Source organism: Hoplias malabaricus, chromosome 7 (genome assembly GCF_029633855.1).
Source record: "Hoplias malabaricus isolate fHopMal1 chromosome 7, fHopMal1.hap1, whole genome shotgun sequence".
NCBI classification, from domain to species: Eukaryota; Metazoa; Chordata; class Actinopteri; order Characiformes; family Erythrinidae; genus Hoplias; species Hoplias malabaricus.
Window position 1 is genome coordinate 20,094,464 of NC_089806.1, and position 22,696 is coordinate 20,117,159.

The 22,696-nt window shown below is 41.8% G+C and overlaps 2 protein-coding genes across 2 annotated transcripts in view; both read left to right on the forward strand.

The window, feature by feature from the left end:
• The first annotated feature begins 4,294 nt into the window (after positions 1-4,294).
• xkr6b (XK, Kell blood group complex subunit-related family, member 6b) overlaps positions 4,295-22,696 on the forward strand; it is an 85,089-nt gene continuing 66,687 nt past the window's right edge. Inside the window, exon 1 of the mRNA XM_066677574.1 lies at positions 4,295-5,005. Within this exon, the coding sequence (XP_066533671.1) occupies positions 4,383-5,005 (623 nt within the window). The 5' untranslated portion in view covers positions 4,295-4,382. The remainder of the gene's footprint in view (positions 5,006-22,696) is intronic.
• Positions 10,712-22,696, forward strand: part of LOC136701939 (uncharacterized) — a 48,835-nt gene continuing 36,850 nt past the window's right edge. Inside the window, exons 1-6 of the mRNA XM_066676740.1 lie at positions 10,712-10,794; positions 10,891-10,956; positions 11,038-11,073; positions 11,160-11,462; positions 11,553-12,054; positions 13,012-13,258. Of these exons, the coding sequence (XP_066532837.1) occupies positions 10,776-10,794; positions 10,891-10,956; positions 11,038-11,073; positions 11,160-11,462; positions 11,553-12,054; positions 13,012-13,258 (1,173 nt within the window). The 5' untranslated portion in view covers positions 10,712-10,775. The remainder of the gene's footprint in view (positions 10,795-10,890; positions 10,957-11,037; positions 11,074-11,159; positions 11,463-11,552; positions 12,055-13,011; positions 13,259-22,696) is intronic.

The following is a 22,696-nucleotide window of genomic DNA, read 5'->3' on the forward strand; positions in this document are numbered from 1 at the left end:
GGTACAGCAATGGACAGACACTCTGCTGAAGTTGCCTAGTGCACCTTTAAGGAACCAGACGTGGCATGCAATTACCTCATTACAAAGAACATTTATTTTTAAAGCTGTAGATCAGGGACACTCAATTTTTGTCCTTTGGGAGTCAAATGAACAAAGAAAAGAATGTTGTTTTTTAAATTAATACATTTTATACATTTCTTATAGTGACATTGAAATCTATCCTTCATTAATTACAGTCAAAACAGCCACAGATAATCAGCTGTGCACATTCAATCATTCATTTTCTGGCATCTACACACTAACACAATCAGGCCTAAAGCCTATTTCACACAGCCAATTGACCTACGATCGTGTGGGAGGAAACCAGAGAGCTAAAGTAAAACCAAACCCAGGGAGTATACACCAAACTCCTCACAGTCCGAAACAAACATTGAACCTACATCCCTAAGACCCCAAGACACTTCAGCCACCGTTCCTCCTACATTATGCACAGAGATTAAGAAAAAAAACTTGCAAGAGAAAAGCATAGGCAATCCTTCCTCTCTAAAATGTGAGTAGGTGACGTTATGAGTCTGAAAGGATGTGTAGCTGTCAAAAACCTATAAGGAAAGGATTTACAGAAGACAAAAAGTCAAATAAGAACCTGCTGGTGTTCACAGTAATGAACTGGCTATCCTGGAGTGCAGATAAGCCATATTAAGAGATATTAAATGTTGTTGATCCAAGCCACTTATGCCCATAGGTCAATTTTATCGTGCTTAGTCACACTGCAATATTGGTGTAATTGTTGTTTCATTTTCAGGTGCTCCCACCAGGGGTCGCCACAACAGGTCGCCCTCAAATCTGGCTGATGATAAGCACACAATATTGTGTACAATGTTTAAACATAAGCTCTTCCTAATGCCACCCTCCTATTTCATTTTTCAGGAGCACACCAGCACAACCCCAATGGCTTGGAGCAGATGCAAGGCAAAACACCAAACTCCACATGAACAGCCGATGTTTGAACCCAGACGGCCAAGTCTTAGACTTATGTGGCAGCAACTCTACCTCATAGAGGCCCAGGCTGCAATACTGAACCTGTATGCCACATTTACAGTACAACAATGAATATATAACATGGAAGATTTTCCAGTTTAAAAGGCCAGCATCAATAATAATTTTGTAACTTACTACATTGAATAAATGAAGTGGATTTCTCATTCTCTAGTGAATCTAGGATCATTCAGCTCACTCATTAACATGATGTAATTAAGCTTATGAAATGACATATATTATATTAATATGAAAATCATGACTCAGCTTCATGGAAGTGCCTGGGCCTTTTGGCAGTTAGAGGAATGGAGCAGACTTTAATGTAAGAGTTGTAGTGTCTTAATCCTGGTAAATGACTCCCTGATGGAGGAACAGGTGTTAAGGAATTAAGAGGCTGTGTGTGGACAAAGGATAGTAGAAATAAACAACACTGTAGTATTTGGGCTGGTAAACAAAACAAGTTTGCTGTTGTTGTGTGATCTTTAAGTATACGTCCATCAGACCATCCTTCATGGCTTGAATTTTCAGTGAACACTGTTATAAAATACATATTAATTTCAGAATTTGGACAGAAAATATCAGAAAACACATTACCACTGTCCAAAGAAACACCTGTATCTCCAAAACAATAACTTTACATGAGTAGGAAAATACCTTTCCATGGTAGTCAATGTAAATATTTTATGAGTCATTCTGGAGCATTTCTATTGGTCTGTTCATTATGTGAAAGGCAGCTGCTCGAAAGAATTGTAGTTCTATAGTTACAGACTGTAGTCCATTGTACTCCTTTGCATACTATGTTAGTCCCTTTTTACATTATCCTTCAGTTATCAGGATCCTTGTAAGGCCACCACAGAGGAGGTATGATTTGGGTGGTGGGTTATCCTTAGAGCTGCAGTGACCCTGACATGGTGGTGCTGTGTTTGCACTGGTATAAGTGGATCAGACACAGCAGTGCTGCTAGAGCTTCTAAACCCTCAGTGTCACTGCAGGACTGAGAATACTCCATCAAACAAAAACATCCATGCTATAAAGTCCTGTGAGCAACTGTCTCTGACAGGTAGGTAGGTGTGTCTAACTAAGTGAACAGTGAGTGGACACTGTTTAAAAACTTGAGCAGCCCTACTGTATCTGATCCACGTGTACCAATGGAACACAGACTAACACCACCACCACAACGTCTGTGTCACTGCAGCACTGAGAATGATCCACCAGCCTAATCATATTTGCTCTGTGTTGGTCCTGTGTGGGTCCTGAGCATTGAAGAACAGGATGAATGGGGTCTAAAAAAGTAGACAGGGCAACAGATGGACTACAGACTGTGACTATAGAATTTCACAGTGCTCCTGTAAGGTCAGTGGTGCTGATAAAAGTGAAAATGAGTGTAGAAACAAAGAGTTTATCTTTAATGTTAAGGTTTTAACCATTTGAGAGATTTGTTATCGAAGGAAAACGTTGATGGTAGGGGCTCGTGTGTATGTGTACTGGAGTGATTCTTAAATAAAACACTCACACCTGCTCACACCACTAATCATGATTCACGGCATGTTTCACTCGCCTACAGAGACGCATAGTGGCACCACATGGCGCCCACACGGTTCCTTATGCTCACAAACTCACAGGGATCTAGTTATCCAACTAACACACGACGCGCGCTTTCTACTGGCTTGTTTTCCATTATGGAATCACTAAGTTCAGCACCATGGACAGTTCCGTTCCTGTCTATTTAACACTCACAGCTGTGGAAACTTTTGAGTCTCCAATCCACCTACCAACATGTGTATTTGGACCGTGGGAGGAAACTGAAGCATGCAGAGGACACGGGAAGAACACACCACACTTCTCACAAGAGAGCGGGACTCAAACCCCCAACCCCAGATTCCTGGAGCTGTGTGACAGTGACACGACCTGTTGCGCCACCGTGCCACCCTAATTAAGTTATAAGAGGTTATTTCCAAAGACAAAACTTCTATTAAAAGTGGCTTAAATTTAGGTGCAGATCTGTGACCATGCTATTAGCCCCTGTCTTTTTCTTGAAAGCAAAGCCCCAAGTTGACTAAATTGGTTCTGTAGGTTTATGATGTCAGAAGCCCTGGTTGACTGAATTTGCTTTTGTGTCTTTTGAACACTTCAGTTTCAAACTGAATTTGTTCTTCCATGGCTTTGGATTCTTAATTCACTCATAACACACCTTCAGGTAAATAACCACCACACATGTTCAAAAGCTTAAAATCTTGATATACATTAAACACCATCTAAAGTATATAGCTTTATCAGTAAAGGAGGTATTGTGTTCATCTATTTAGTATTCTCAAATATCTGGACAGATTTATGCTCAGCTTCTGGACCTGTACACCACCCATACTGATGCTTAGTGGTCTCAATATTCAGGCTCCCATCTAAACACAGCTGTCGTCGTTTTTCCCCGCAGCATTCTCCTCTTGGACGTTTCCACGGTTCGTTCAGGGACACGTTTTTTTCCTGTGAGCGCTGTTATATGAACCTCAAGATTGTGCACGAATCCTTGTCTGCGGAGGGTTAAGGGGGAGACATGAACGTGTTCACTACTGCATTACATCATTCAGCATCCCCTCCGTCCAGCGTTAGGGTTTAAAGAGAAACACTAGGTGGCATCATCAATGAGGAGAAGAGGAGGAGGAGGAGGTAGGAGAGGAGGAGGAGGAGGAGGAGGAGGGGAGGGAGGGAGGTGGATCGTGTATTTCGTTGAGGGGCATTTCGACCGAGGAGCAGCAAGCAAGCACGCGCTGCTCGCCTCGCACAGCTCAGGGACGGAGAGAGAAGAGAAGAGAAGAGAAGAGAAGAGAAGAGAAGACAAGGAGATACAGCAGGGAACACGACGAACGCACTCACCATGCGCAGGTGACACATGCAGTGTCCTGGCAACCGACTGCTCATCGAGCTTTAATCTCTGACCCCGCGACACTCTCACACACTATCATAGAGGAACGCGTGGACTCACTCTCTCTCTCTCTCTCTCTCTCTCTCTCTCTCTCTCTCTCTCTCTCTCTCTCTGTCTGTCTAACTCTCCATCACTTCCTTTCTGTCCTTAATTTCTTAATCCTCTCTCCCCTCTCCCTATCTTTATCCTCATTCTCTTTCTCTCACCCTCTGTCTTCAACCCCACTCTCTCTCTCTCTCTCTCTCTCTCTCTCTCTGTCCCGCGTTGCCTTTTGCCTGTTTGCCTCTGATGCCGCTGGTGCTGATGCAGTTGGCGGGACGCATCGTGGCGACCCCCAAAGCTCCATGGCTGCGTCGTTAGGGGTCCCCGCGCTGAACAGGTGTCAGGGAAGTGACGTGGGCAGGAGGTGGGCGCCGGAGAGAGCAAGATGGCCGCGAAGTCCGACGGTCGGGGGGTCGTCACCGGCTTCGCGCAGCTGCGCGACCTGGACGAGGTGGGCTGCGGCGGCGGCGGGGTGGGCGAGCCCAGCTCCTTCCACATCTGCCACTGCTGCAACACGTCCTCGTGCTACTGGGGCTGCCGGAGCGCGTGCCTGCATTACCTGCGGGGCAAACAGCAGCAGCGGCGGGGGCGCGATGACGCCGACGATGAGGACGAGGACGCGCGCCAACGACGGCCCCCCGACGGCGACGAGCGCCTGTGGCTCGACTGTCTGTGGATCGTGCTCGCGCTGCTCGTGTTCTTCGGCGACGTGGGCACGGACGTGTGGCTGGCCGCCGACTACTACGCCAAGCGCGAGTACGTGTCCGGCGGCCTCACGCTCTTCTTCGTGCTCGTGCCCTCCGTGCTGGTGCAGGTGCTCAGCTTCAGGTGGTTCGTGCAGGACTACACGGGCGGCGGCCTGGGCTCCGTGGACGGTCTCAGCAGCGGTCGCAGAGCCGCGGCGACGGCGGGGCTGAGCGCGAGGGGCGCGAGGGGCGCGTGCTGCCGCGTCTCCGTCTGGCTCTGGCAGGCGCTCATCCACCTCCTGCAGCTGGGACAAGTGTGGAGGTGAGTTCACGCGCTTAATTCTCCCTCAGCACGCGCGGCTCTACTTCAGCTACCACCGGGTGACTTTCTCACCTGCTTTAACCCGCGCGCGTCATCCACCGCGCGTCACCCCGCGCTCGCTTTTACGCAGCGCGGTGTGTTCGATTAGCCACATATACACACACACACACACACACAGCAGCCCAATCGTTTAAAACGGGTTCTTTGGAAAAAGCAATTGTTAGTACCATGATTTCTAGCCCCAATGGTTCATGAGATTGATGGAGATGTTACTCTTGTAACTGTATAGCACTTCTACTGAAATAAACAGAATGATACAGTGGAAGAACTACTTTTGGTGCTGTACCATATGCAACATCTTCTCCAGCAATCTAAAAAGCAATTTCAATAGGCACAGAGTGCTCAATCTACACCATAAAGTCATGGGAATATCCCTGGTCCAGAACATTTCAGTGGATGGTCCTTACTGATATGGCCTCGCAAAGTCAGCCATTCCCTCAAATTTGAATATAATTGAATTAAAACAACACTAGGAAAGATTGACTATTTCTGCTTCTGAGATTCCCCTGCAGTTACAAAATGCAATTCACTTTGAAAGCCCTGGTTGGTTGGTGTTCATTCCTTAATCCTATAGTTAAAAAGTGCAGTAGAGTAGCAACGACAGGGGCTCTATTCTCTTATTACAGCCCAGTGAAGCATCACAATGATATTACATCTATAATGTTAACATAGTGTTGTTTCTAGTAGATCCAACCAAGTCATCCATGAAAAAAAGAAGTTTACTTTATATAAATGCATGGAAATCGATGACATGATAACATCAAAAAGGCCTCCTCGTTTCTACATTCGCTCTTTACACTCTCTGCTCCAATGACCAAACAGGAGCATCACTGCAGTGACACTGATGTGGTGCCGTTGTGATAGCGTGTGTTGTGCTGTATGAGTGGATCAGATACAGCAGTGTTGCTGAAGTTCATAAACACAGTGTGCACTCACTGTCCACTCTGTTAGACACACCTACCTCATTGGTCCACCTTGTAAAATCAGAAGCGGTAGTTCATAGGTTGTTGCACGGTTTTGTGTTGATTGTCCAGCAGTGATAGTGAGGGTTTAAAAAACTCTAGCAGCTCTGCTGTGTCACACACTAACAAACCACCATAAGGTCAATGGCCACTGATGAACAGGTCGAAAGGTGGCTAGCAAAGTGCAGAGCAACAGATGTAATTGTAGTACTACAGTCTGTAACTGTAGAACCACAAAGGTCTCCTGTATCGTCAGTGAGGCTGAAAATGGACTCTGGGTGTAGAAACAAGGGATTTAATTTAAACGTTTCAGCTGATTGGTGTTCAGTTTGAAATCTCTACACTTTGTATTAATTAGTTAAATGCAAAATGTGCCATAACTTTACACCGGACACTTTTTATGCATTAGCCCATCCTCCGTCCCACTGCACAGTAGATGAGTTTTAAAATTTGCAGAGGGTGTAAAAGATACACCTAGAAAATCCACAGATAATGTTATTTGACCAGGGGTGTTCAGACCATTTTACTTTTAATAAATAGACTCTATTTGACTCTATTATATACTATTAATATAGAGCTTCACATACTCAATGAAACGTTTGAAACCATAAGTGGGTTTTTGCCTGATTAAATGGCTCTGGTTCTCTAAAGAGGCTGTTTAAACAAGGTTCTATTGAGCACCAAGAACAGGGTTCCACTACTGAAGTAAAAAAAAACAACAACAAAAAAAACACACACACACATTTTCACAGTGCAGTATAAGCCCTGTGTGCTAAATGAAGAAAGTACATTGTGTTCCCATTGTGTTCCCATAGTCTCCTGATGGCCACTGCTTTAGAAATCAATATTAAAACATGTTTTTTTGGGCATGTGGGCAACTGATGGTGTAGACAGACAATAATCACTCTTAATCAAGGTTGATATAAAATAGTTAGCAGCTTAGTTAATGCTGCAGCACACTTACATTCCTTTCTGGCCTCTGTTATTGCTTCTAATAAGTATCCATTACACTCATTATCAATATTAATATAGGCAACATTTCAAAACATATGCAAAAACTCTCCATAGAGTAATGATCTTGTGTAATATCAGAATACACCCCCTCCACCTCCCCCTCACCTACCCACCCACCCACACACACACACACACACACACACACACACACACACATTATATTCGCACTACATTTGAAGTGGTTGAGTGTGAAAGGAGAGGAAAGGCTGAAAGCAGCACACAAGCCCAGACGCGGTACTGTTTTTCAAGGCTGTATATGATATGGGCGAGCCCGAGCTCGAGACTGAGTGTGTGACAGAGAGTGTGTGAGCAGGGCGCGTGGCGGTGCATGCTGAGCAGGCTGGAGTAGTAATGATGATGAGGCGCGCGTGCACGGTACATCTGAGGATCCAGCGCCTCTCCAGAGGAGACCCGCTCACTGCGAGGCAAACCAGCCACGACTCCGCCAGCATCTCACTCCCCCTCTCTCTAGTCCTTCTGTCCCTCCGCTTGTCACGCACCTCAGTCATCATGGTGTATGTTTGTATAGGGAAGGAGTTTGCGTCATGTCTGTGTTCTATACGAGGCAGACGGAGCAGCAGTCTGTGTGTGTGTGTGTGTGTGTTCACCAGGTATATATTAAGTTGTGGGCACCCATCTCTATTTACACACTCACACTGTGACGCTGTAAGGCATTTACTACTTTTTGGGGACGACAAGCTAGTCCCCACAACGAAGACCATTACATTGTAAGGTGAAGACATTTTTTGAAGATTAGGGTTTGGTTGGAGGTTTAATTGTAGGGTTAATGTTGGGCTAGGGTTGTTCTTATCGATAGGGTTAAAAGAACTCTCCATAAAATGAATGGTCTATGTAATGTCCCCACTACACAGGAAAACAAACGAGTGTGTGAGACTCGGGGAAAATCTCTGCAGCAGACAGACGCAGTGCCGGCATGTAGGCGGGCGGGCGCGCTGTGTGTGTGTGTGTGAGAGAGAGAGAGAGAGAGAGAGAGAGAGAGAGAGAGAGAGAGAGAGAGAGAGAGAGAGAGAGAGAGAGAGAGAGAGAGAAGAATTAAAGAGTTGTACGCGTCGGTGTTCGCTGGAATGCTGGTGCAATTTATTTTGAAGGTTTTTTTACTATAATCGTGCAGCTCTCGAGGCTCGTGCGTTCAGTTGTGACGGTGTTTTCAAAAAGCCAATCTCGCGATGATCAATGCCCCACGACTGTCATGATGTCATCGCTATTGAGGTGTAGAGCGCTGCCTGTTTGCCTGTCTGTATCTCTCTCTCTCTCTCTCTCTCTCTCTATGACTCTTCATCATTCGACTTATATGCCACCCCCTCAACCCACTGTCAATGTGTGGATGCATATTAGAATATAATGATCATCATTACTTTATTTGCTTATTATTTTATTTCAGTCCTGACATTTAGCTGGTTGGCTACACTGCATGCTTGAATACATTATTTAACACTCCCCATAAGTAAGTACATAAAGTGTCTATGTAAGTTAATATAAGCACTGAACGAAGAAATTTTTAAATGGTATCCGTTTACGATACTTACCACCAGTGTAATTCCTTTGTTTACTTTGAAAACTTTCTTATGAATTTTACTGAACTTATTGCTAGAAAATGTGAAAGACAGGTGGAATTACCCTTTGAAATAATGATAGCAATGCAAAATTCAGTCTGAGACATGTTGACGTGTTTAAATATCAGATCGGCAACAATGTGCTCTATGACTGTAATGTACATATGTGTAAATGTACCTGTTCTCTCTTGAACATCACCTGTGATTCTCCCAAAGCTCTTTATTGATCAAGCTCTGCCTTTTCAGCATTCCTCTCTAAGCTTTTAATGTGAGCAGACTTCTTGTGTTGAGCCGACATTTTCTCACATTGCTTCTGAGTACTTAGTACAGTCATTTCCACATTAAAGCTACTAAGATGGGTGGGAACTGCTCAGTGGTTCATTAGTGTGCTCTGCTTTCCATGATAACGTTAGAGACGTACCACTTCTGTGGAACATTTGTATAGCTAAAAACCTGACTCCCCCACTCCCCCAGTGTTTTTCTAAAACAAGGGTATTAAATGGCAAATGGAGAGGCTGTCCCACCTTTGCTGCAGCAACAGCTTCTACACACCTAGACAGGCTGTGGGACGCCACTGCAAGTTTTTTTCTTTCATTCTATTAAAGTGATTAGTTACTGATGTTGATTGTTTAGTGCTGGATCACCACTCCAACCACGGAAGTATTGAATGGAGTTCCATTACCATCACCAGCTGCACTGCCCTACATTTATAGCCCTCTAGCCTACACTTCATGCTGTGTATGGTCATCTGCCGCTTGTTTGCAGCTGCTCCAGAACACTGTGTTCTATGCGTAAGTGATTTTCTATGGTGGTTATAAAAACTGTGTAGAAAACTAAATGTCTAGTGATGGGTGCACTTTAAAAGGAGAGACTCCATAAGCTGTTTGAAGATCTGCTTTTGATGAAAATGCTGTCTACTTATGCAGCTGTCTAAGTAGTGGAAAGATGCAAGGCTGCTCACTTGGTACTGAGCCACGCCCATGGTATGTTTGCTAACCTTTCACTCCACACTGAGCATCTGAGCAATTTTCCTAGCTTCAGACAGCGATTATATCAGCAATCATCCCCACCTCCTGCTACAGATAGGCTAAAGTTTGGCTGGGGTAATCATTAGCCTGAGCAAACAGAGCTAGCTATCATGCTAATCTATGAATCCTCAAGCCACCAAAATAATAAATACCCTAACAAAACAACATGAAGGTGACTAAATCTACCAATATCTACCAGGTCATTTACTGAGTATGTCAGTATGAAGACAGATACATTTTTAAATATGCTGACAACTCTGTCATAGTCAGTCTACTTCATGACTCTGAGAATAGTTACGGACCAATAGTGGATGAGTTTGTGTTGTGGTGTAAAAAATCATTCTTGAAGCTTAACCTTGAAAAACCTAAGGAAATGGTTATGGATTTTAGAAGTGAATAAGGAGATCCACCCTATAACTATTGATGGTACCATAGTTGAAAGGGTTAGCAGTTATATATATCTTGCAACGGTGATTGATGACAAGATGTGCTTTGATCAAAATACAAAACAGGATTCTTAAGACATGTCAACAAAGGCTGTTTTGCTTTAGACATCAGTAGTATATATCCTACACCTTCTGTCAAACACCTCTGTGAATGATTTATGACCCCTTGATTTATGACCCCTGATTTATGACCCAGGTGACAGGTCAGTACAGGATGTCCTTATATGGGCTTCCCCTCACACCTACACCCCACCCCCTGACACCCTCACACCCCCCAACATGTTTGGGGTGGGTTGTGCTTGCATGTGTTATTTAAAATGACCCTGGTGGATTTCTATGGCTAAACGCTTTTTAAAATGTCTACAGTGTGTGTAAATCAGTCTCTTTTAAGAGAATCTACAGTTACACCAACTATTAGTTCTGAAACCAACGTTGCTTTTGCGCCAAGGAAGAAACGGCGTGGTAAAGCATTTGGTAGCAGCCCTCGCGAATATTTTAGGGGTGTTAAAATTAACCAGTTTGATTCTCGGGCTTATGACTGACAGGTCAGTACAGGATGCCCTTATATGGGTTTCCCCTCACACCCACACCACACCCCTGACACACCCACAGCCCCCATGTATATATAGTTAGCTTGAATCCTGTGTTTGTGAGAAAGCCTATACCGACACTATTTGGAAGTCGCAATGGAGTCCTACATTTTCGGTAAGTGTTAAACTACAGATTTCTACCTAATTTTTTTGTCAGAATTTCAGTGATATAATATTTTCTTACCCACTTAACAGGGTTTATCTTGTCTAGGTACATCTGAGTTAGAAACCATCCGTGCCATTAGGAGCATTGAAGGTTTATCACAACTTTGTGAAGGTATGACTCTGCTCTTTATTATTTTATGTGTCTTTTTTGATTTTAGTTGTTATTCATGAGATTATTTTTTCATTTCTTCAGAAACTGTGGATGCTACGGGGTATTTAAATCCTCTTGGTAGGTTGTCTGATACATCTTATAACTCATGGTGTTATATTTTGATTGTGTGTCGCAATAGTGTGTAATTTATATGTTCTCTGTAGTAGGGTTGACACGTTTGGTTGAAGAAACAAATCTCTTAACACCGCCAGGGTTTGAAGTTGTTCCCGGCACCTCTGCCGTTGTTGAACCATTGGATGCTACGTACGCCAACAACGACCAAGCGCCGCAAACATTTACGCCGTGTTTAACAAGCAGTCCTACCCGATCCAATCAAAGCGTCCCAAGGGACATCAGGGTGCCTGTTCCACAAGGAAAACGTGGTAGTTTTGGATCTGGTGGTGCTCAAACATCGCGCTCAAGTAGTGGTAAACGTCTTAGATTGGACGATATCCACAAAACAAACGGTAATAAAAACACAATTAAATATTATTTGTATTATTTATAACATGAGGTTTGTGTGTTAACGAGTGTTTCATTATTTTATCTGTTCATAGATTTGGACATTTTCGATCTGTCGGTGTATGAGGACTGTGTTGATCCTGGTCTGTGCGCCGCTGGATGGTCTGATGAGTTATTTAAAACATGGAATGATAACAGCTTTACAGTAAAGGAGGACAACGGTGCTGCTGTTGTGCCGAATGATGTGTTAAATGATGCTCTGATCGAACCTGGGGACTCTGTTACGGATGAAATAAAATCCAATCAAGATCACGAACAACAACAACAACAACAACAACAACAAAACCAGGTGGGGGGTTGTAATTGTGCTAACAACCCTGTTGAGCTTATAACGTTGATGAGACAGATGTCACAGGAGATCGCTAAAATCTCTATTGAACAGCGTAGGCAGGCTGCTTTAAACCGCAGGCGTGACAATATTATTCAGAAACAGTTTGAACGTATTGAAGCCTTGTGTAAAGAACAAACAGCTAATGCCAATTTAGTTAAGGATATTCATGGTTTGTGTAAGAAACAGGTTGCGCACAGTGAAACAGCGTTAGAATTGTTGTATAAATTAAACAGACTTTTGCAGTTAAAAAAATCAACACGGATCCCTGTTGCAGGACCGTCTTGTAGATGATAATAGTTAATATTATAATTGTTATTATTATTATTATTGTGTTAATAATATACTGTGGTTTTTTTTTCAAGTATGTGTTAAATAAATCAAATCATTAACGTACATTCAAAAGTAATAGCATTATTTTAAACCATTGACATTTAAAAACCAACAATTTGTGTATCGAAAACCAAATAGGTCTAAACAGTCATGGCATCTACAGATTTTGCGCGTGATGACCCAATATATGAAGCGTGGAAACAGTTGTCTCCGAGTGAAAAAATGCTTTGTCTTATGGACGAATATGATATGGGTATTGAATCGCTTAGCAACCAGCAAGACGTAGACATACAAGACAGCGATAACAGTAACGCACATGGCTTATTACAAATTACACTGGACGAATGGTTAACAAACACAAGACAAGCATCACATACACAACCGGTTAAGCGTTGTAGATATGATAGTAGTGGCGAACAATCAACAGATTTTGCATGTGATGACACAACATATGATGCTTGGGGGCGGTTGTCTCCAAGTGAAAAACTACACTGTCTTATCGAAGAATGTGACATGGCTATAGCAGACCTAGAAAACGATATTCAAAATAATACACAACACATAAACAATGAACAAACAGGTAGCGGTGTGACAACACCTGGACATTCAGCATTTGACCCAACAGCTCCTAACTTTGGTTTATCTGACGGTCATATAGCAGAATTGGTGAGAAATGGTGGTGTTGTAGACGATTATACCATAGTGTCTAGGAATCGGTTTAACAGCGTTGTGCTTCACCGGATGCTGAATTTACATGACGCGCCATCCACAGACATAGCTTCATACACGTCCTATATACACGATGTGTTGTCAGAAATTGTGTCATTCTCCAGGGTCTTGGCTGGTGATGGCGGTGTTATCGACATCACCCTAAGAGGTAGTAGTTTAACATCTGATGTAAACACGGTGTTGTCTTCAAGGGACGGTTACAGTGTGGACAGATTTTCAGACGCTATTGAAAGGGTTATGCAGAGCAATAACAGTATTAAAACGGATGAGAGTTTGGCTCTGACTGTCTCGATAGTCGTGGCTAAAAATGGTGGTGTTCGTCGTAAGGTGCGTGACCTAGCACACGATCAGGTGATCAAAAGGAACAGACTGAATCTTTTCTGCCCAACAAACATCTCAAACAATCTGTGTTTTGCAATCTGCATTGCTCTTTTTCTGAATCCGCATGTACCACATAACACATTAGAACCTATAGCCGAACAGATACAGATAAACATTGGCTACACACGTGACCATAGAGTAGGTTTTAATGATATTGGTCGTTTTGAATATAAGTATGGTATTAAAATAGTTGTGTTCCACAAGAGTCGTTCGGGTAAATTAGAAAAGTACCAAACCAAAGACAAACCACATACCAAGACTGCGTTTCTGTACCTCCATGACGGTCATTATTATTTGGTAAAAAATTTGAAAGCGTTCATGGGGGTGCCACATGTTTGCACGTTTTGTTATACGGGCTACACTAACGCCAGAGATCATAGCTGTAAATATAGTTGCGATGTGTGTCAAGATGCGATGTGTCACAAACACCCCAGGTGTGTGAAATATTGTGATGACTGTTCGCGTTACTGCAAGTCTGTCTATTGCTATGAGCAGCATAAGAAACAAAAACAACAGTCTATTAAAGGGGTGATAGCATCCTCATGCGATCTAACTAAGTATTGCAAAAAATGTGGCCATCGTTATCACGTAAGTTTAATAAAACCAAAACCCCACAAGTGTGTGTCGGGTCGTTGTGTTCATTGTGGTGAAGATTTAATATCGGACACCACACATGAATGTTACATACAGCCGATCAAAATAAAAGAACCCAGTAATTCCTACATCTTTTTTGACTTTGAGACACGCTTTGAAAATGGAAAGCATGAAGCTAATTTTGTCTGCGCTATTACATATGATGGTACAGAATTCACTGCAGAAGGGTCTGACTGCATAGAAAGGCTTATGAGAAAGTTTAGACAGCTCAAATATCAAGGGTACACATGGTTAGCACACAATGCGGCCGGTTTTGACAATTTTCTATTATTGGAATATTTTTCTAGTGTGGGTGTCGCTGTCAAAATCACCATGATGGGGTGTAGACTGATCTCCATGTATGATGAAACATACAAACAACGTTACATAGACTCATATTCATTCATTCCAATGCGTTTGGCTAAAACAACATCAGCCTTAAATCTAACATGCTCCGAGAAAGGACATTTCCCACACAAATTCAATTTAAAACAAAATGAGAACTATGTGGGGCAATACCCTGAAAAGGGTTTTTATGGTTATGACACTATGAACGACAAAGGCAAAAAAGAGTTTGACGAATGGTACGACACAGTCTCAAACGGTGTTTTTGACTTCCAAAAGGAGTTGTATGTTTACGGCAGGAACGACGTTGTTTTACTGCGCGAAGCATGTATCAAGTATCGCGAAGAATTCATTCAGTGCACAAAGCTAGACCCGTTTAATTATACGACATTAGCATCATGTTGTATGGCAGTATACAAAACACATTTTCTACCAAAAGACACGCTGGCGCTGACACACAACAACGCATACATTAACCAGCACAAGACATTCTCTAACGTCTCTATTGAATGGCTTGAGTATGTTAAGCATGTAAGAGATGTTGATGTGCACCACGCTTTAACTCACGGGGAAATGAAGTTTGGCGCATATTATGTGGATGGTTATTATGAAAAAGATGGTGTGCGAAAAGCTTTAGAATTTAATGGTTGTATGCATCATGGTCATGAATGTCGTTACAACCCGAACCAGTGCCATCCTATGTCAAAGGTCTTGTATGGAGATTTGCGAATGCGGTTTGATACCAAGGTGGAGACGCTTGTTCGTGCATATGGTCTAGAAGTTGAAGTGATGTGGGAATGTCAGTGGGCATCTGCTAAGAGGGATGATTTGGATGTTGCCACGTTCATTTCTAATTACACAGCTCCTGAAAGGCTCAAACCAAGAGACGCACTTTTTGGTGGTCGAACAAATGCGTATAATTTGTATTACAAAGCAAAGGAGGGTGAGAAGATTAGATATTTGGACTTCACAAGCTTGTACCCATTCTGCCAGGCCCGGAAGAAATACCCGGTAGGGCACCCCCAAATATTTTTCAAAGACTTTCAACCTCTTGAGGATTACTATGGTCTAGTCAAGGCAACAGTATATCCGCCAAGAAAACTCCTCCACCCTGTTTTACCATACCGTTGTAATGGAAAGTTAATGTTCCCGCTGTGCCGCACATGTGCCGAGCACGAAAACCAGTTGCGTTCATGTATGCATAGTGATGAAGAGAGATCTATAACGGGGTCATGGGTCAGTATTGAACTAGTGAAGGCTGTTGAGAAAGGGTATGTAGTTGCAAAAATCCATGAAGTTTGGCATTTCCCAGACAGTTCAGAGACGTTGTTCTGCGAGTATGTAAAGACGTTTTTACAGTACAAGCAGGAGGCCAGTGGTTATCCAGCACATGCTGTCACAGAGGAAGAGAGGGCCGAATACATCAGGGATTATTTTGAAAAGGAAAATATCCAACTGAATCCTGACAAGATATGCCTTAACCACGCTCTATTAACAAATTGTTGTTAAACAGCTTGTGGGGCCGTTTTTCAATGAGGGAAAACCTGCCCGTGTCTGAAGTGTTAACGGACCCTGAACAGTTTTCACAACACATCTTTGGTGACGGCTATGAGGTTAAACACTTTTCATTTGTGTCCGACACCACAGCATTGATTCAGTGGTGCTATTCGGCTGGAGACAGCTGTCCAACACGTGATATTAATGTATTCCTCGGCGCATTTACAACAGCGCACGCTCGTTTAGAATTGTATAATCTAATGGATAAATTGGGAGACAGATTGTTGTATAGCGACACTGACAGTGTTATTTTTGTTTCTCGTGAAGGTGATTGGGAACCCCCTCTGGGGCCTTATTTAAGCGATTTGACAGACGAGATTGGTGGTGGTGATTACATTACAGAGTTCTGCTCGGGAGGTCCTAAGACGTACGGTTATCTTACAGCTGGTGGTAAAACATGCATGAAAGCAAAGGGCATTACGCTAAATTCTGAAAACTCAAAAGTTATTAGACTCGACACACTTATTGACCTTGTTGATAATTATGTGACGAATCGCGATACTAGCCGACACATACTTGCTCGCGCTGACGGCATTGTGAGAAATAAAAAGAACCTCACGCTGAAAAACAAATCAGTAGTGAAGCGGTTTAAAGTTGTGTACAACAAACGTGTCCTGTTGCCTGATTTTTCAACACTTCCTTATGGGTACTAAAGACGGTCGAGGTGTGATAGATGTTGACGGGTTTGATTTTAGATTACAACACCCATTTTCGTGTGTAATAAGCGGACCATCAAATTCCGGAAAAACTTTTTTTGTAAAACAGTTGATTGAGCGTTCTGATGAGTTGATTTCAAATAAAATAGAAAATATAGTATACATTTATGACTGCTGGCAACCCCTTTATGATGAAATGTTAAAGATAAGAAATATTGTTTTTGTTCAAGGGATACCAACGTCGCTATGTGACGACACACTTTTACCGCTTAACAGAAATAATTTGTTAATAATTGATGATGTTATGAAAGATGCCAGCAATAATGCCGAAGTGGAAAAGGTGTTTACACAGTATGTACATCACAGAAATTTAAGCGCCATTTACTTAATGCAAAATTTGTTTTTTCAAGGAAAGTCTAGTAGGACAATTAGTTTGAATACAAACTATCTCATATTATTTAAAAATCCAAGAGACAACAATCAGGTTTGTGTATTAGGTAGACAGATGTACCCCGGCAACACCAAATTTTTCATGGAATGTTTTCAAAATGCTGTTAGCAAGCCGTTCGGTCACCTTTTAATTGATTATAAAGCTAAGACTCCTGAAAACTTTCGTCTCAGAACAGATCTGCTTTCAAACACGCCTGTTGTTTACATTCCGAAAATACGCAGATAGATCAGCATGTCGGACAGACTATATAGAAACCTGCCGCTTCTTAAACTTTTATTTAAAGCCACACCAGCACAGAGACGTGTTATTTTACAAACGGCGTCTAATGAACTTATCTTAACTCTGTGTGAGGTTGCCCTTAATGTTCTTAATGGCACTGTACCTCTCACATCAACACAATATCGTGAGTTAAAGAAGAAGAAGTCTGAAATTAAATTTATCGCTGATAAAAAGGTTGGTGTTTCACGGAAAAAGAAAATAATTAATCAGAAAGGCGGCTTTCTTTTACCATTGTTAAGCGTTGCTTTACCATTTATAGCAAGCTTGATAGCGGGGAGATAAACTGAAGACATGGAGTATGCTGAAAAATTATTTTTGGTACCTCAGCACCAGTTGGATAAGTTAAAGAGTGATAACAGTCGGGGCGCTGTCCGACAAATTGTAGAAAATGATTTGGACGTGTCGATCAGAGATATTTTGGCCAGGAGGGATCTCGACCCCCACGAGAAGGCCAAACTTTATACATCCGTGTTACAGAGATATTTAACCATCGCTAAACATGGTGATATGGAGACCAATACTTTAACATTGTCATTGCCGCATGCGGATACTGTTAATAAGGAAATAAATGTTGTCGATCAGACTGGTAACAAACATTCCATACTCGATGATGTTCTTAGAAATGTATCTTCGCGAAGCAGACAGAATGTTCAGTATGTTTTAGATACAATGTCTAAATCAAAAGATGTGTCTTCCTGGAATGAATTAGGAGAATTTGTCTTAAATGGACGTACGATCCCAGGGTCACATATTCTGGACTTGGTGAAAAGCATCACCGCCGCACACCGTGTTAGCGATGATCGTAGACCTCAGGGGTGGAGCGAGTTTCTAGAGGCTTTTGCTGTTTTAAACATCCCTCTTTCTACCATACCAAATAAGTTTGTCAGACAAAAAATTAATTTGTTAAAAAATAAAAAGTCTGCTGATTATGCTACACCAGTGAAAGACACTTTGCAATCGCCTGTTAAGAGTGTTGAACACCCCAGATTTCACTCCCCCGTTTTAGACAGAAGTGTTTGGTTAAACTTCTAATTGTTATATATTTTATTTTTATTTTTATTTGATGTGTGTGTGATTGTGTTGTTTAATTGATTGTTTTGAATATTTTTCACATTGTTTGAAAACTGTCATTTGTTGTTTTATTATTGTTACATGTATATTTGTAAATAAACGAACCAGAGTTGAAAATCTTTTTTGAAAATCAGTGTTTTTATTCGTCAGCTTTACACTACACAGGGTTATACAATAAACATCTCTCCTTTTTGAACATGTTGTATACAAATAAACGACCTGTTCTTACAAACACACGGATACAAATGTTTCACAAAGGCTGAAACCATATTGTCATTTTTAGTTAAATTAAAACCATATTTTGACATCACTTCTTCATAATTACACAGTCTAACCATGTGGTATAGAAAAAACACACAATGTTGACCGCATGTAGTTGATGTAAAATCTTGAACTTGTCTGGTAGAATACCTCAAAGTCGTGCATGTTGTTTTAAGGAAATCACTAATAATTTTAGGGAACTTGTCATAGGTAGGTGCATTTCCAAAACTGTCAAAAAAACACCCGACACGGTCTTCACTTATGTAGATAGCAAGCCAATGTTCGCCAGGAAGATCAGATGAGTGTGTATTGACAATAGCCGTCACAGGTAATTTCCATATACCATTTGTTGGTAATTGGTCACATGCTAACACACCGAGAAAATGTGTGTTAACAGCCACTTTGTCCATTACAGCAGACAGCTCCAACGTATTCATTAGTAATAATCCACTAAAACTTGTCTTCGGTTAGAGATTTCAATGATGCTGTCAAAAACAGCATACACAACCAAATTTACAGTATGCGGGAGCGGCTGTCTGAAACGAACCTCCAGTCTAATATTACCTGATTTGACCAAAGACACGTGCTGACCACATTCTTCATCAGGTGTGAGGTTAAAAGCATACAGTGTGTAACCCTGTAGGAAATCCTGCCTATCAATTGGCAATGCCTGGTTTTTCAGATGTCTTCCAGATGCAAGCGCTAACTGGAAGAATTCGCGCACGGCGGAACCAGTGTGGAAATCGGGTTGGTGTGGTTTGGCTGGAAATTGTTGGCCGTCTAAATAGACCGCAAGAAACTCCAAGTTGTAATGTTTAAACGCGAAGGGGTTTTTATTATACGCGCCTGTGAATGCATCATTATCAACCATGGCTATTATCATAGACTTAGGTAGAGTCCCCAAGAACAAATTTTCTTGGTTAGAAACACGTGTTCCAGCAGGTATGGAAAAATTTTTTAGACACACTCTGTCAATGGGGTATTTAGCCGTTGTTGACAACAATGTCTGGGCATGACCCAACCTTACAGCTGGTGACACAGATACTTTTTTGACAAATAACGATGCAGAGAGAATATTCACTTTGTATGCTAACGCGTCATGCCGCATTAGACAGAAATCATCCTTATTACGAGTCATGCGAATTTTTATATCAACACCGTTAAGCATCAATTTCTCCTGAAAAAATATGTCGCTATGAATCGGGGTCAGCAGTTCTACCACATTACTAGCGTTTGTAAATGCGGCCCTCTTTGCCAAACCGCGATTGTTCCTTGCGGGGTTTGTTTCATCCATATGCCCTGCAGTGTCCAGATAAAAGAGGCCTGCAGAGAAGACAGTTTCCAGGGTGTCCCGACCATAGTTGGCGAGACATTCTATCATGCTACGGTATGGGTAGGTACTTGAACTCTGTGATACCAGCCTGTCTCCTAGGGACACGTCGACCTGTGAAAATATTGTAGCTCCAGGATAGTTTATCAACCCCACAGCGGCTCCGTCATCAATGTCGCTTCCGTCAGGTTTTGTGATTTTAAGACGAAGGTATAATAGTGTGTTATTTAGATCCATATAATCTTCACCATGGCCGGCTATGAAAAACTCCAGTGAGGCAGTGTCGGAAATTGCTGACAGCGGCGGAATTTCGACATAAGTGTTTTTCTCAATAGCGGTTTGTGTTAAAGGTACTGTAAACAAGTCCAGTTCTGATTTAATACACTCCTCAGACATGCGATGAAGTAGAGCCATGATCAGAAAATGGTTTTAATAGGTTTCCTACAGGTCGAGGTTGTTGTCTGCTTCCCCTTACTCTTTCTTTTTGACACTATGTGTTTTTTCATCTCAAGCTTGGTTTTCTTAGCAGGACGGCCACGCCTCTTACCAGGGGGTCGTTTCACAGATTTTCGAGCCATCACCAACATACCCGACCCATCTTGATTGTGTGCCATCATACGCGTCAGACCGTTACTGACAACATCGCTTACAATGTTTTTAGCAGCTGTTTTTAGATGTGGTTTGGCTATATTAAAACCCTTCTTGAACAACGGTATAGCCATTCTGAATAAATTTCTAAAAATCCCACCAAATCCCGCACCATACATTGTTGGGCTACCTGTATAGCCGGGCATGTGGCCTCCGGCCTGACTTTGATAGTAAGAAACGTAACGTTCAGGATCCATGGCCAGTCTGTTGAAAGATTCCATTTTCAAAACCTAATTCCTTGTTTTACAGGTCTAAAGTGTAGCTTTACAACCACTTTCCCATAAGAAAAATTTACGTGCTGGTTCTGATCGGTTTTCACTTCTATAGCGATATCGTTTATCTGTGATTTTGTTGTCGACACGTAGTGTGGCTTACTGTATCTAACTGTGACAATATCATGGTTGTTCCCTGATATATGTACACATCTTAACATAGGTACAAAACTGTCACCAATTAATTGGTAATCAACAATGTCTGTGTAAACAAACATTGAGTAGAAACCACCATAGATGTCGACAGGGTGTGGCGCGTACTCTTTTTGTACGACATCCGGGTCATTTGTTTTAACTACACACTCTAGTATCACACCCGGTTTAAAACCCAAGATGATGGCTAGTTTACCATTAAATATCAAACCGATATCAGATAACGTCTTAATAAATAACCTGTGACTTATTTGGTCATAAACAAGACCTATTGAATGGTCTGCTAGATGGATATTAATCTCAGCAACTAATGCCGGTATATGGTTATAATACCCTGTAGGTAGTGTTATTTGTGTTGTTTTGCCAGATTTTTTATCAATTACGCTAAATGTGGCATCTAGCTCACAAAAGGTTGTCCACGTTCGTGGGTATTGAAACTCTATCACCCCTACTTCCCAGTCACCTTTTAGATCGATTGGTTTCGCTAGTTTTGTTCTATAATTAGAAATTTGATTATCGGGGTATACCGACATAGACGAATTGCTCGGCAGTGTGACGCAAAAACCATTGTCCCCCATATTTGTCCTTTGATGTAAATGAACTAGTTCACAAAGTACAACACCTTTTAAGGCCTTTGTATGTCCACAACATCATTTTCAGGAACCCAGCTGTTAAATTTTGACGGCCAACCTAACCATTTCACTAAAACCATTGTTTTTTACCCTGTTTTTTTTTATCCAAAATCTTTTCAACTTTGAATGCTTTTTCTGTAGACATGCGTATTTTTTGCAACTCTTCTTCATAGAAACGGCCGTGTATAATGTCACCGTCATAATCTTTCAATTTATAAACGGGTGGTTGTCGTCGGATACATTCTGATATAGTGAAAAACTCCTGTGTATAGTTCTCCTCATACCCCTTTGTAAACGGACCCCTGACTTTAGAAATACGCACAACGTCACCAGTCTTGTACTTAAATATGGTTTTCTTGTCTAATTTGTTTCTCACACCATACAGCGTTTTAAACACGCTAGATTCGTTTTCTTTCGTCACATCAGCTGGCTTGGTTTTGATACTACGGTGGTAACTATTATTGTAACCGCTCATAATATCTTGTAAAACATCAATGTACCTTTTGGAGTTTACAGCTGTTAGATAACGCCACATACGACTTTTTAGCGTTCTATTAAACCGCTCTATGACACTGGCTTTTAGCTCACTACCTGTAGCAAAATGTGTGATTTTGTTTTTTGATACTAAATTTTGAAAATGTTTGTTGAAAAACTCTTTACCCCTGTCAGTCTGTAACTTTTGAGGAACTCTGCCTTCTTCTAATATGTTCGCAAATGCCTTTGAGACTTCTATACCAGACTTATTTTTTAACAGTCGAGCCCACGCATATTTGCTGAACACGTCAATACATGTCAACATATATTTATATCCGTCATTTTCCCTAGAATACGCACTCATATCAACAAGATCAGCTTGGAATTGAGCGTCAATGCCATATACTATAACCCGGTTTCTTTTGTAATTATGTCGTATGGGTTTGTGGAGTGTGTATGCATCCTCTCCAGATAACCAGTCTGAAACCTGTTGATCAGACAGACACAATCCTGTATTCTCTAAAACACCCCGTTTCAAACGATTTTTACCGCCTAATGAACCAGAATTAGACGGCGTGTAATATACCGTTCTCATAAGATTTGATGTGTCGATAGATGACATTGTTGAAAATAATGACCCCAGATT